The 12,477-nt window shown below is 41.8% G+C and overlaps 1 protein-coding gene across 1 annotated transcript in view; it reads right to left on the bottom strand.

Annotated features, from left to right (window-relative positions):
• Positions 1 to 12,477, bottom strand: part of LOC121276315 (calcium-binding mitochondrial carrier protein Aralar2-like) — a 280,042-nt gene that overhangs the window by 148,492 nt on the left and 119,073 nt on the right. Inside the window, exons 4-7 of the mRNA XM_041184583.1 lie at positions 7,947 to 8,093; positions 5,952 to 6,090; positions 5,255 to 5,348; positions 3,491 to 3,569 (exon numbers count right to left, since the gene is read on the bottom strand). Coding sequence (XP_041040517.1) covers positions 3,491 to 3,569; positions 5,255 to 5,348; positions 5,952 to 6,090; positions 7,947 to 8,093 — 459 coding nt within the window. The remainder of the gene's footprint in view (positions 1 to 3,490; positions 3,570 to 5,254; positions 5,349 to 5,951; positions 6,091 to 7,946; positions 8,094 to 12,477) is intronic.

Here is a 12,477-nt window from a genome sequence, read left to right as displayed (position 1 = left end):
GCTTATTTTGGGAGAATAACCAAAGAGCCTCACCTAGACCTCGAACACAGGGCGAGTCTTACAGAATGCAGGCCTAACAGTGAATGAAAATTATGAGTTCACCAAATCTATGACCAAGTTTCTAGGTCACAAAATACAAGACAGTGAAATCACAGTTGATACACAAAAAGCAAGTGTAAGCAGGGAATTCCCACAACCCAGGAACATAATGAGCTACAAAGATCCCTCGGTATAGTTAACCAAGTTGGCAAGTTACTACCAAATTTGGCAGAGGTCAATGAGCCTTTGAAACAATTTTTGAGGCAGGGTCAACAGTGGTGCTGGAATGTGGACCAGCAAAATGCTTTCAAAAAGATTAAACAGCTTTTAATCTCTTCTGAAATTTTGGTACATTACAACCCAGAGTTACTGACCATAGTAGCAGCAGATCTACAGGTCTAGGAGCATTTTTCGAGTGCAGAGATGGTAAATGTAGAACAGTTTACTCAGCCTCAAGGTCATTATCAGAAACTGAACAAAGTTATGCCACTATCGCGAAAGAAGCATTGGCAGCGATGTGAGCATGCAAAAATTCTGAGACTATATGATGGCATTGCAGTTCAAAATTGAAACAGACCACAAGCTACCAGTCACTCTCCTGAACATGAAAGAAATTGTAAAACTGCTGCCCAGAATCCAGAAGTTCAGATTAAGATTAATGAGGTATGACTCCATAACAGAGTATGTTCAAGGGAAGTTTCAAATGACACATTGTTGAGGGTACCATCAGGAGGAAAAGCAGGAGGATTTACACTTCATCGAGGAGTTGGAAGCATATACATTCCTAATTATTCAACATCTATTGCAAAAAAGTTGCTGGAGATAAACCAAGCACAGCAGCAAAATGACGAGTGTCTCCAGATAAGAGAATATTGTCTAGAAGGATGGCCAGGCTATATCCCCAGTAATTTAATACAACTTCGAACAGTACAAGCACTCCAGTCATTGATGACTTACTAGTCTTCAGTGAGAGAATAGTCACATCGAGAGCACTTTGGCTTGATATTCTTCAAAGACTTCCCCAAAGTCACTTAGGATAGCAAAATGTCAAGCTAGAGCCCAGCAATCAGTCTGGTGGCCAGACATTATCCGATCAATACAAAAAATGATTTCTAATTCTATTATGTGTGCAGTAAACAGCCAAGAGGAAAAAGAACCATTAATATCTTCTACTTTTCCATCAAGGCTGTGGGGCATCTGGGAATGGACTTATTAGATTTAAAGGGGAAAACATTCCTTATTGTCAATGATTACCACTCAAGATGGATTGAAGTAAGCAAATTGCACAGCATCACAGCACAATAAGTCATCCAATCAGTGAAGAAAATGTATGCAACACATGGCCTTCAGGGCATCATCGTGTCAGACAATGGTCCATAATTTGCTAATGGATTATTCCAAAATTTTGCAAAGGAATATGGATTCATTCACGTAACCAGTTCACCTCATTATCCTCAGGCTAATGGAGAAGCTGAGGGAGGTGTACGAACCATCAAAGGATTGCTGAAGAACAATGAAGACCTTAATCTAGCTCTTCTGAGTTATTGAACCTCACCGCTACAAAATGGTTTCTTATCATCTGAGTTACAACTTGCATCTCTGATATAGAAGCTTAAACCTAATATTACCTTGAACGACCACAAGAGTGTAAAACAGCATGAGGAATAGAGTAACAAGTAGGCTTGTAGCAGGCACAGAGCACATGGGTTACTAGTGCTAAAGCCTGGAAAAAGAGTAAAGGTATGAGACCAACAAAGAGAAGGCACAACAACATGAAGAACACCACAACTAAGATCATACAGGGTCGAGACAGACCAGGGAACTACAAGGCGGAGCCGCAGTATCTTAATATTCTTGGAAAGGAAGCCATTTGAACTTGCTACTCAGATCCTGAAGAGAAAGAAGTAGTAAGACGAAGCTCAACAGCAACCCAGGAGAAAAACACTCACACTAACAGAAGCAAGAATATGGAATATGTCCTGCAGGATTCGACCAGCTTAGTCACAAGTGATGCTACCAAGCAACTCTTGGTGATAGCCACTGAAATCCCCCACGCAGAGTGCATTCTGTGCTCTTGCTATCCTTAGTGCTTCTTCCAAGTGGCGTTCAATTTGTAGGAGTGCTGATGCATCAGCTGAGGGAGGGCAGTAACTGGTAATCAGCAGGAGGTTTCCTTGCTCATGTTTAACCTGATGCCATGAGACTTCCTGGGCCTCAGATTCAATGTTGAAATTTCCCAGGGCAACACCCTCTCAACTGTATGTCATTATGCCACCATCTCTGGTGGACCTTCCTGCCGGTGGGACAGGACATACCTGGAGATAGTGATGGACAAGTCTGGGACGTTGGCTGAAATATACGATTCAGTGAATGTGACTATGTCAGGCTATTGCTTGACTAGTCAGTGGGACAGCTCTTCTAATTTTGACACAAGCTCTTCATGTTAGCAAGGAGGGCTTTGCAACGTCAACTGGGCAGGGTGTGCCATTGTAATTTCTGATGCCTAGTTCGTTGTCGGGTGGTCTGTCCAGTTTTACTCTTCTTTGAATTTACTCACCTTCTGACTCTCCAAAGACTGCCCAGCATCTATAAAACACAAGTCAGGAGTGTGATGGAAGGCTCCCCTCTTGCCTGGATGAATACAGCTCCAACAGTACTCAAGAAGCTCAGCATCATTCAGGACGAAACAGATCACTTGATTGGCACTCCATCCGCCACATTAAACATTTATTCCCTCCACCACTGATGCATGGTGGCAGCAGTGTGTATCATTAATGAAGTAGACTGCAGGAACTCACTAAGGCTCCTTCAACATCCCTTCCAAACTCAACACCTCTACCATGTAGAAGGACAAGAGCTGCACAAGCATGGGAACACTACTACCTGCAAGATCCCTTCCAAATCACACATATCTTGACTTGGACCTATATAACGGTTTCTTCACTACTGCTGGGTCAAAAACTTGGAACTCTCTTCTTATTAGTCCTCTGGGTCTGTCTACACCACATGGACTTCAGTCATTGAAGAAGGTGTCTCACTACTACCTTGTCAATGACAATTAGGGATGGACAGCAAATGCTGGCCTTGCCAGCAAAGCTCACATCCCACAAAGGAATAAAAAGAGGCAGTTACTGGAAGAGCAGATAATCAGAATTTACAAAAATATTAATGAAAAAGTTAGTACATTTGCGAATGTGCAATAACAAGATACCAAAGAGCTAAAGTGCACCACTAATACTTGAAACATAGATTTAAAAACATTGTGAATGGTTTAGGGAAGAAATAAATATGTACGTTTTTGTTCCTAAACCAGTTCAATACCAAACTATTAACAGCCATATTAAATACTAGGTTAGCAATCAGACTTCATCTTACAAAGTTTAAATACATAAACATTACACAGTTTCAAGTTCCAGAAACATAACTGTATAATATTTTGCAACTCTCTCACCGTAGATTCTCTCAGGTAATAGGGCAAGATTCCTTCCCCATGAGGCGCTATTCTTTTAAGGTCTGCTAATGTGACATATCTATAGAGAAAAACATTATACATCTTATGAAGGGGAATTAATAGCTTAGCATACATGTTACAAATTCACAGCCCTGGTCTTCGCATACCGAGAGCGCATATCATGAATTTGGGTATATAAGTTGGTGCCATTTTCCTTGGGTGAACAGAGAAACAAGTTAAAATAAGAACTTAACACCAACAGTGTGGCAGATATAGGCCAGGATTTTACATTGGTCAGGCGGGCTTGGTGGGAGTGGGCGGTTGCTGAGCCGACCGCCGCCCACGATTGGCTCAGCACCACGATTTCATGCAGGCAGGCCAATTAAGGCCCACCCAGCGTGGATCGTGAGCGGTAGCGCTGACGCTACCTGTACGGGCAGGTTGAGGAGGGAGAGTCGGGTCCAGCACTCTTTTGCGCATGCACGTGAAAGAACGCTTCAATATCCCTGAGGCACGTGAGACTGTGTCACATGAGATGCGACATGTTTTTATTTTCAAAATTAAGTTCTTATATAATCAGTATTAGCTTTAGAAAACTTCATCCTGCTCGTGGATGAGATTTCCTAAAAAACGTAAAGGCCGCTTGGCCTTTTCACCTGCTGTTAGGTTGGACGAGCAGCGTAAATTTGGAGTTAATTAGTACGTTAATAGCCTTAATAGACCTTTCAATTATTGGCAGGCGTGCAGCCGACTTCTCGTGCACCCACCAAATGAAATATCGCGAGGCAGCGCAATGACGTCAGGACATGCCCGATATCATTGCGCGTCATTTTACATTCCAGCGTGTCGGGCCCACCCCGATACGCCGGATGTAAAATTCTGCCCATAAGGTTAACAATAGCGAAAAAGCCTAAAAATTGTGGAGGGAATCAACATTGATTAGAAATGCTAAGAGAAAATTTGAAGAAAGACTCACGGATTATAAATGGAAATAGTAAAGGTTTTTATAAGTCATATAAGTAAAATAATAGTTAAAGGTTGGGACCAATTAGAGATGTAAAAGAAAATGGAGGATAAAGGACTACTGGAGATGCCAAATGAGTACACTGCCTTGGTTTTCACAGAAATGTGTGACAATGTGAATAAAATGGGTTTGGGGTTTCTGCCAAAATTCTTGCAGATGATCGTAGAACCTCTACAGAAATTACTGGTGAAAACTTTTAAGATCAACACCAAAGGGATGGAGAGAGGGGTTAGGATACATTGCCCTAGAAATTCAAACCTTAATATAGGCCTGATATTAAATTATTCACATTTCATAAGTCTTCTGTGACATTATAAATATGGAAAATACTTATGATTATCTAACCATCAATAATTAACACATTTCACAGCGTATCACCATTAAACTCAAAGTTTTTATGTCAGAAGCAGAAATTTGACAACATTACAACTCAATAAGTATCTTAAGTAATTGACTAATTTAAATAGACAATAAATTAAAACCATTAAAGTACATGGCCTCAAGCCCTTCTAGCCCTAAATATACCACAGCTTTATATCAAGCACAGTCTGTGTGGTCTAAAAAATTTACTTAAACCTTTGGTGAAATGCATAAGATTTGGTAGTTGTAAGTGGAGGTATATTATCATCAAGCATTGTCCATGCTCTGTATATGAACACATTCTAACTGCATTCTACTTAACTGCCAAATATGAACATATTTTAAAAAATACAAATAGTGTGTTGTGATATCCAACTCACCCACGTGGCTGGTAGATGTCCGATAACCGAAACAAAATATCAATTTCCATAGGTGTCACTTCACCAAGTTCCTGGGCAGCAAGAGTAAATTCCTCTAAAGCAAAAAATAATGTGCTACATTGCTTCATTATTTAACATTAGGAAAGGACTATACAGCTTGAAGATGTATCTATGTATCTTCTATTACTAGACATAAGGTATTAATCAAATGTGGATCAGTGCAATGAGGGCATGTGGAAATTTGCATGCAGAAGTCCCAATATATCTAACTAATGAAGCCTTTTTACTGCAGTACGAACAAGCAGTAAAAGTGGTCAGATAAGGTTGATTACAATCTCTGTCCAAGCATGTAGGGCAGCTTACTGTACTGTAGCAAAAGTTACAGAATACTTAATCTGCACTATAAAGCTGCTTTTATTGAGTGCCAATTTGGATGTTAGCCTAGTCTGGTACAGCCTTAAAGATCCCCATGTATCTGACTCTGGCTTATTTACTTGCTTAAACTTGATGGACATGGAAATAAAAGTAAAAAGCAACAAAGGTGTACAGACCTGGGATGCAGTAATCAAAAGATGTGTCACAGGTTGAGATGGGCAATCAGTGACTGATTTTTAAAAACCAGCATATCTTTCCCCTCACCCTCCCCACCTCTAAACCAGGGAAATAACCAGAAGGCATAATTAGAAATCCTTCTAACCTTTACCAACTTTCATATTTTTACTGGAGCCAGCTATGGTATGGTAGACTCCTATAATGAGCTCCATGTTGTTAAGGAGAGAGTTAAAACCATTATAGAAGGAGAAGCTGACTCGATGGGTTGGAGAACCTCCTGCTGCCTACAAGTAATAAAGGAAAACAAAAATAGTAAATTTTATTCATGTAAAGTCATTCATATCTTTTGAATCAGAAATACTTCTCTATAAAACTCCTTATATGTAATACACAATTACTTGGTATTAAACAAAACTTATATTATATAGTTAAGACTGATCCAATCCCCAAAAAGTTTACTATGAAAGTTTCAACAACTAATTATTAGCAGAACACAACCCATCTCCTGGAAACCTAAACAAATACTTATATATAATGGGAATAATTTACAATAGTATATAGTCTTAGGTTATTGCACTTGAAAGCTTTTCAGTACAAATTAGGCAGCAGAAAATTATTAGAAGCATCAGATAGTTGCAACTCTCCCAACTGACATGGGATTTTGTGGGGGGGGGAAGAAATTCAACTCCCAACCATTTGTTTTATGTCCAAAATGCGAGTGGCCAAGATTTGAAAATCACTGGGGATTTAACCTCAGCCATACCACTGACACACATGCCGGATGAGCAGTCCCCCTCACTCCAACACAAGGCTGCTTTATTATGCAAATCAGGATCCTACACTAGTTATCCTTAAAGGTGCTCAAAAAGCACCACAAAATTATGTCAAAGTTATATTATTGTGCAGCTACAAGATGCAGGAGTGCTCCCCGAGGTTCCACTAAGCTGCTGCAAGCTCAGGTTCATCCCCTTGAGACTTCAGTGTGGTCTTCTTCCCCAGACCATCCTGTGGGCTGGCTCAGCATCAGAGGCGTCTAGAACTCATGGGGCCTCAATTGATGCACTGAATTAAGATGCCTATTTTGCATCTGCTGATCTTTGCTTCCGTTGAAATGAGGCCTAATGCCAACTTTAGTGTAGGCCTCAGACCAACATACTGAGCAACAGCCTCCCTGACTTGCTGCCCACTTTGAGTGCGAGGCAAATTTCTCCCCTTGATCTCATGAGAGGCACTTTAAAGATCCTTTTTTGTGGAAAATATTTTCATAGAATAATATGATTCTTTTAAAACACTAGAATCACTTAACAAAGGCCATCACTGTTGAAAATATAATCATTTAGTAAAGTTTGATATGAATGTAGTTTTACCCATTTATACTGGTTTCAGCATTCCACAAAACCTATGGGCAGCATTTTCTCTCTGTCGGGGGGGATTGTGCGTATGCGGCCAGGCGAATTCCCGATCGGCACCCCCAGTTGGGGGCGTGCTGCCATTTTACGTGGACAGGCTAATTAAGGCCTGCCCAGCGTGACATCTGCCCGGAAGCGCTGTGCGTACCCTGTGTGGGTGGGGGGGGGGGGGCATTCCCTGAGCCGGGAGTGCGCTCTTTCGCGCATGCATGCGAAATAGCATACAGATCTCCCTGAGACAAAGTGCTGCCTCAGGCAGTTCGGCTCAGATTTGAAAGCTTTATTAAAGGGAGAAAAAAATATTCCTGACATGTCTGCTCATGTGACACTGTCACATGAGCAGGGACATGTCAATTACTTTTATTTAAAAGTTTTATACACATTTTAAAACTCTCATGAAACCTCATCCTGCCCGTGGATGAGGGTTCATGTTTTTTCTGAAGGCTGCCTGGGCTCTTCACCTGCCCACCAACCTTAAGGTCGGATGGGCAGGTCCATTAATTGGGTTAATTACTTTTTTAAAGGCCTTAAGTAGCCGATGACAGCTTGGCAGGCGCGTAGCTGACTCCAGTATGCGCCTGCCGAACTAAAGATCGGAATGACACGCAATGATATCGGGACACACGCCCGACGTCACCTCGTGTCATTTTACACATCAGTAAGTGGGCCCCGCCCCCACTCACCGACTGGAAAATGCAGCCCTATGTGTTTAATATAATTATGCAACTTACTGTTACTAAGGATTGTTCCACAAATTGGGTTAGCATGTGTGGGCGAACAGTGACCATGAGATCCTTGAAATCGATGACAGAAATGCTGCCACTCTTATCTTTATCTCTCTGCATAAAAGCCTGTCTTGCATGTTCCTTCTGTAGCTCCTGCAAATTTAGGAAATAAATTTGAATCAATATGTTTGAAAATGTTGATGCTTATTTCCATTTTGTCCATCAAGTGAAGTAACAGGTTGAAATTAGAACCAACTGTAACAAGGACTGGTCCTTCACCAAATTAGGCCAGACCACAGTAGCATTTGGATACATTATACAAGAGTATTGATAGTCAATTTCCCTAAACCATGCACTTGACAGTTAGCTTTATACTCCATTTAAACTTCTTTATATAAAGCACAGATTCTCAGATGACAATACCCTAAAGTCCGAAAGGCCAATGTTTTAAAATTCATCGCTCATTCTGTGCAAGTATTTAAGACCAAGACTGAACAAGAAAGCAATTCATGTTTGTGGCTTAAACGTTACCAACTCTCTGGTGCAGCTCCAGTCATAACCTCGGTGAGTTGATTGTGCACTTTCTTCAGGGATTCAAACAGCAAACTCACACATTGTACTGATTGTGCTTATCAGATTTTTTGGTCTGCCTGTCTTTGAACTGTACTGTATAGAGCAGACCATTAGAAATTCTCTCCATATTATAATGGTAAGATGACAAAGAAGAGTTACAAGGTGCTAATAGATCATAAACTGATAAGCATCAGATATATTTTATAAGCAACCTACTCCATAATTTAATAATCATTTAAAGAGGTCCTTGACAGGCAATTATAAGGTTTCAAAACAATTAAATTTTCAATGATGGATAAACTTACTTTAGGATAAGAGATAAGGATGAGTTTTTAACAAAAAATGCATAGTTGTCAAGGAAGCAATGATGAGGGCAAGGAAGTAGGAGAAGTGCACCACTATTGTTTCTAAGTTACATTGAATCTCAGTCCATCAAATGGTACATTCTGTGCCATATGGAAACACCAGGATGTTTCTCATGTCCCGGCCAACCACATGTGCAAAAAATGTTGTTAGCTGGGGCAGCCTGAGTACTGAGTTTTGGAGGTTCCATAGCTGGTGTCACGAAAATGCATCCACGAGGCTGACAACTATGTTGATAGTACATTTCTGGGGGATATGGGGGAGGGGTTGGGGAGTCATCCCACAACTTGAGAGTGTGCAGGCAGAGAGGAAACTGTCAGTCAGGCAAGGGCTACCAGGCAAGTGGTGTAGGAGTCCCCTGAGCACATCCTGCTCTCTGACTGGTGTTTCATTCTGAATACTGATAAGGATGACTGTTCCTCTGGAGAATACAGCCAGGGGAAAGTCCACAGCACAGTAGGTGATTCTGCTGTTTGGTGGGAGAGGAGGAAGGATAGCAAGCAATAGTGTTAGGGGATTCAATAGTTAGGGTAACAGACAGGTGTCTCTGTGGTTGCAAACTTGATTCCAGGATGGCATATCGCTTCCCTTGTGCCAGGGTCAAGAATGTCACTGAACAACTGCAGAACATTTTGAGGGAGAGTTTGAGCAGCCAGAGGTCATGAGTCATAAGAGTTATACAGCACAGAAATAGGCCCATTGTGTTCATGCCGGCCAACATGGTCCACACTGGTACCAACAACATAAGCAGAAAGCCGATTTTAGGAAACTAGGAAAGAAATTAAAAGGCATGATTTCAAAGGTGGTAATCCTTGGATTATTCCCAGTGCCACACAGAGTACAGAAATACGAGGATGGTGTAGATGACTGTGTGGCTGGGGAGATGTTACAGAAGGAAGATTCCTGGAGCACTGGGATCACATTTCAGGGAGGTGCACCTGTACAAGCCAGAAGGGTTGCACCTCAACAGGCCTGGGACCAATATCATTGCGATGAGGTTTGCTAGTGCTATTGGGGAGGGCTTAAACTAGCTTGGCAGGGGAATGGGAACCTGAGTGAAAATTCAGAAGGAGAAAAGCAAACTTGGAAATGGAATTTGGAAAATCAGTGAGTGAATATGGAAGGCAGAACAAACAGGATAGAAAATAGACAAAGGAATTGCTTAGTGATTAATTGTTTATACTTCAACACAAGCAGTCTGGGCAGATGAGGTGAGGACACAGATAGACACTTGGACGTACGATATCATCGATATTAGGAACATGGCTAAAAGAAGGACAGCAGTGACATATCAACATTCTTGGTTACAGGGTTATCAAATGGGATAGAGAGGGAGATAAAAAAAGGAGGGGGGGTCACAATATTGGTTAAAAAAACAATCACAGCTGTGAGGAAGGAAGATATACTAGAAGGATCATCAAATGAGGCCATTTCATTGAACTCAGGAACAAAAAATGGGTAATCACAACATGTGAGCAAACTATAGACACCTAATCAAAGGGAGAGAAAAGAGCAAATATATAGAAAAATTGTTGAGAAGTGCAGATTAATAGAACTGTAATAGCAGGGATAAAAACAAAAAACTGCGGATGCTGGAAATCCAAAACAAAAACAGAATTACCGGGAAAAACTCAGCAAGTCTGCCAGCATTGGCGGAGTAGAAAAGAGTTGACGTTTTGAGTCCTCATGACCCTTCAACAGAACTGAGTGAATCTAAGGAAAGGGGTGAAATATATGCTGCTTTAAGGTGGGGGGAGAGAAGTGGGGGAAGTTGCGGGGGGGGGAGGTGTGGTGGTGGGGGGTGTGGTGGTGGGGGGAGAGAAGTTGGAGGGGGTGGTGGTGTGGTTGTAGGGACAAGCAAGCAGTGATAGGAGCAGATAATCAAAAGATGTCACAGACAAAAGAACACAGAGGCGCTGAAGGTGGTGATATTATCTAAACGTGGATTGTTCCCTTCACACCCCCCCGGCAGCATTCTGTAGGGATCGTTCCCTCTGGGACACCCTGGTCCACTCCTCCATCACCCCCTACTCCTCAACCCCCACCTATGGCACCTCCCCATGCCCACGCAAAAGATGCAACACCTGCCCCTTCACTTCCTCTCTCCTCACAGTCCAAGGGCCCAAACACTCCTTTCAAGTGAAGCAGCATTTCACTTGCATTTCCCCCAACTTAGTCTACTGCATTCGTTGCTCCCAATGCGGTCTCCTCTACATTGGAGACACCAAACGTCAACTGGGCGATCGCTTTGCACAACACCTGCGGTCTATCCTCAAGAATGACCCAAACCTCCCTGTCGCTTGCCATTTTAACACTCCACCCTGCTCTCTTGCCCACATGTCTGTCCTTGGCTTGCTGCACTGTTCCAGTGAAGCCCAACGCAAACTGGAGGAACAGCACCTCATCTTCCGACTAGGCACTTTACAGGCTTCCGGATTGAATACTGAATTCAACAACTTTAGATCTTGAACTCCCTCCTCCATCCCCACCCCCTTTCTGTTTCTTCCCCCTTCCTTTTGTTTTTTTTTCCAATAATTTATACAGATTTTTCTTTTCCCACCTATTTCCATTATTTTTAAATCTTTTATGCCCTGCTAGCCTTTCCACCCCACCCCCACTAGAGCTGTACCTTGAGTGCCCTACCATCCATTTTTAATTAGCACATTCGTTTAGATAATATCACCACCTTCAATGCCTCTGTGTTCTTTTGTCTGTGACATCTTTTGATTATCTGCTCCTATCACTGCTTGCTTGTCTCTACAACCACATCACCACCACCACCCACCCAACTTCTCTCCCCCACCCCACCCCCAACCTTAAACCAGCTTATATTTCACCCCTTTCCTTATATTCACTCAGCTCTGTTGAAGGGTCATGAGGATTCGAAACGTCAACTCTTTTCTTCTCCGCCAATGCTGCCAGACCTGCTGAGTTTTTCCAGGTAATTCTGTTTTTGTTTTGTAATAGCAAGGGTCTCATATTAACTGGGATGAACTCAGTGTAATAGGTATAGAGAGTGCAGAAATCTTAAAATGCATTAAAGAGAGCTTTTTACCTGTACAAATCAAGCCCACCAGGAGAAGGGGCTGTTCTGGATTTAGTTTTAAGGACTGAGCTTGGCAAGTGGAAGGGGGTATCAGTGGGAAAGCATTTTTGAGCTAGTGGTCATAATTCAGTTTGATTTAACGTAGTAATGGAAAAGGACAAAGATAGACCAGGAGTAAAAGCTCTAAATTAGGAAAAGCCAATTTAACTAAGCTGAGGTGTTATGTGGCAAATGTGAACTGGAAACAGCTACTTCAAGATAAATCAGTGACAGAGCAGTGAGAGGCATTTAAGGAGAAGTAGAGAAGGTTCAGAATAAATATGCTCCAACCCAAAGAATTGGGACTCCCAAATGGATGACAAAGAGTATGCAGAGTAAGGCAAAAAAGAAAACCTTTTGTCAGATACAAAGAGTTCAATACTGCAGAAAGCCTAGCGGAGTACAGGAAGTGCAGTGGTGAACTTAAAATGATAGTTAGGAAAGCAGAGGGAGGGGATAAAAAGTATTGGCAAGTCAAATCAAGAAAAAGCAAAATTACATTTATAAATATGTACA

This window comes from Carcharodon carcharias, chromosome 3 (genome assembly GCF_017639515.1).
Source record: "Carcharodon carcharias isolate sCarCar2 chromosome 3, sCarCar2.pri, whole genome shotgun sequence".
Taxonomy (NCBI): domain Eukaryota; kingdom Metazoa; phylum Chordata; class Chondrichthyes; order Lamniformes; family Lamnidae; genus Carcharodon; species Carcharodon carcharias.
The sequence above is the reverse complement of the archived record's forward strand: the minus strand, read 5'-3'. Positions and strand labels throughout refer to the sequence as shown.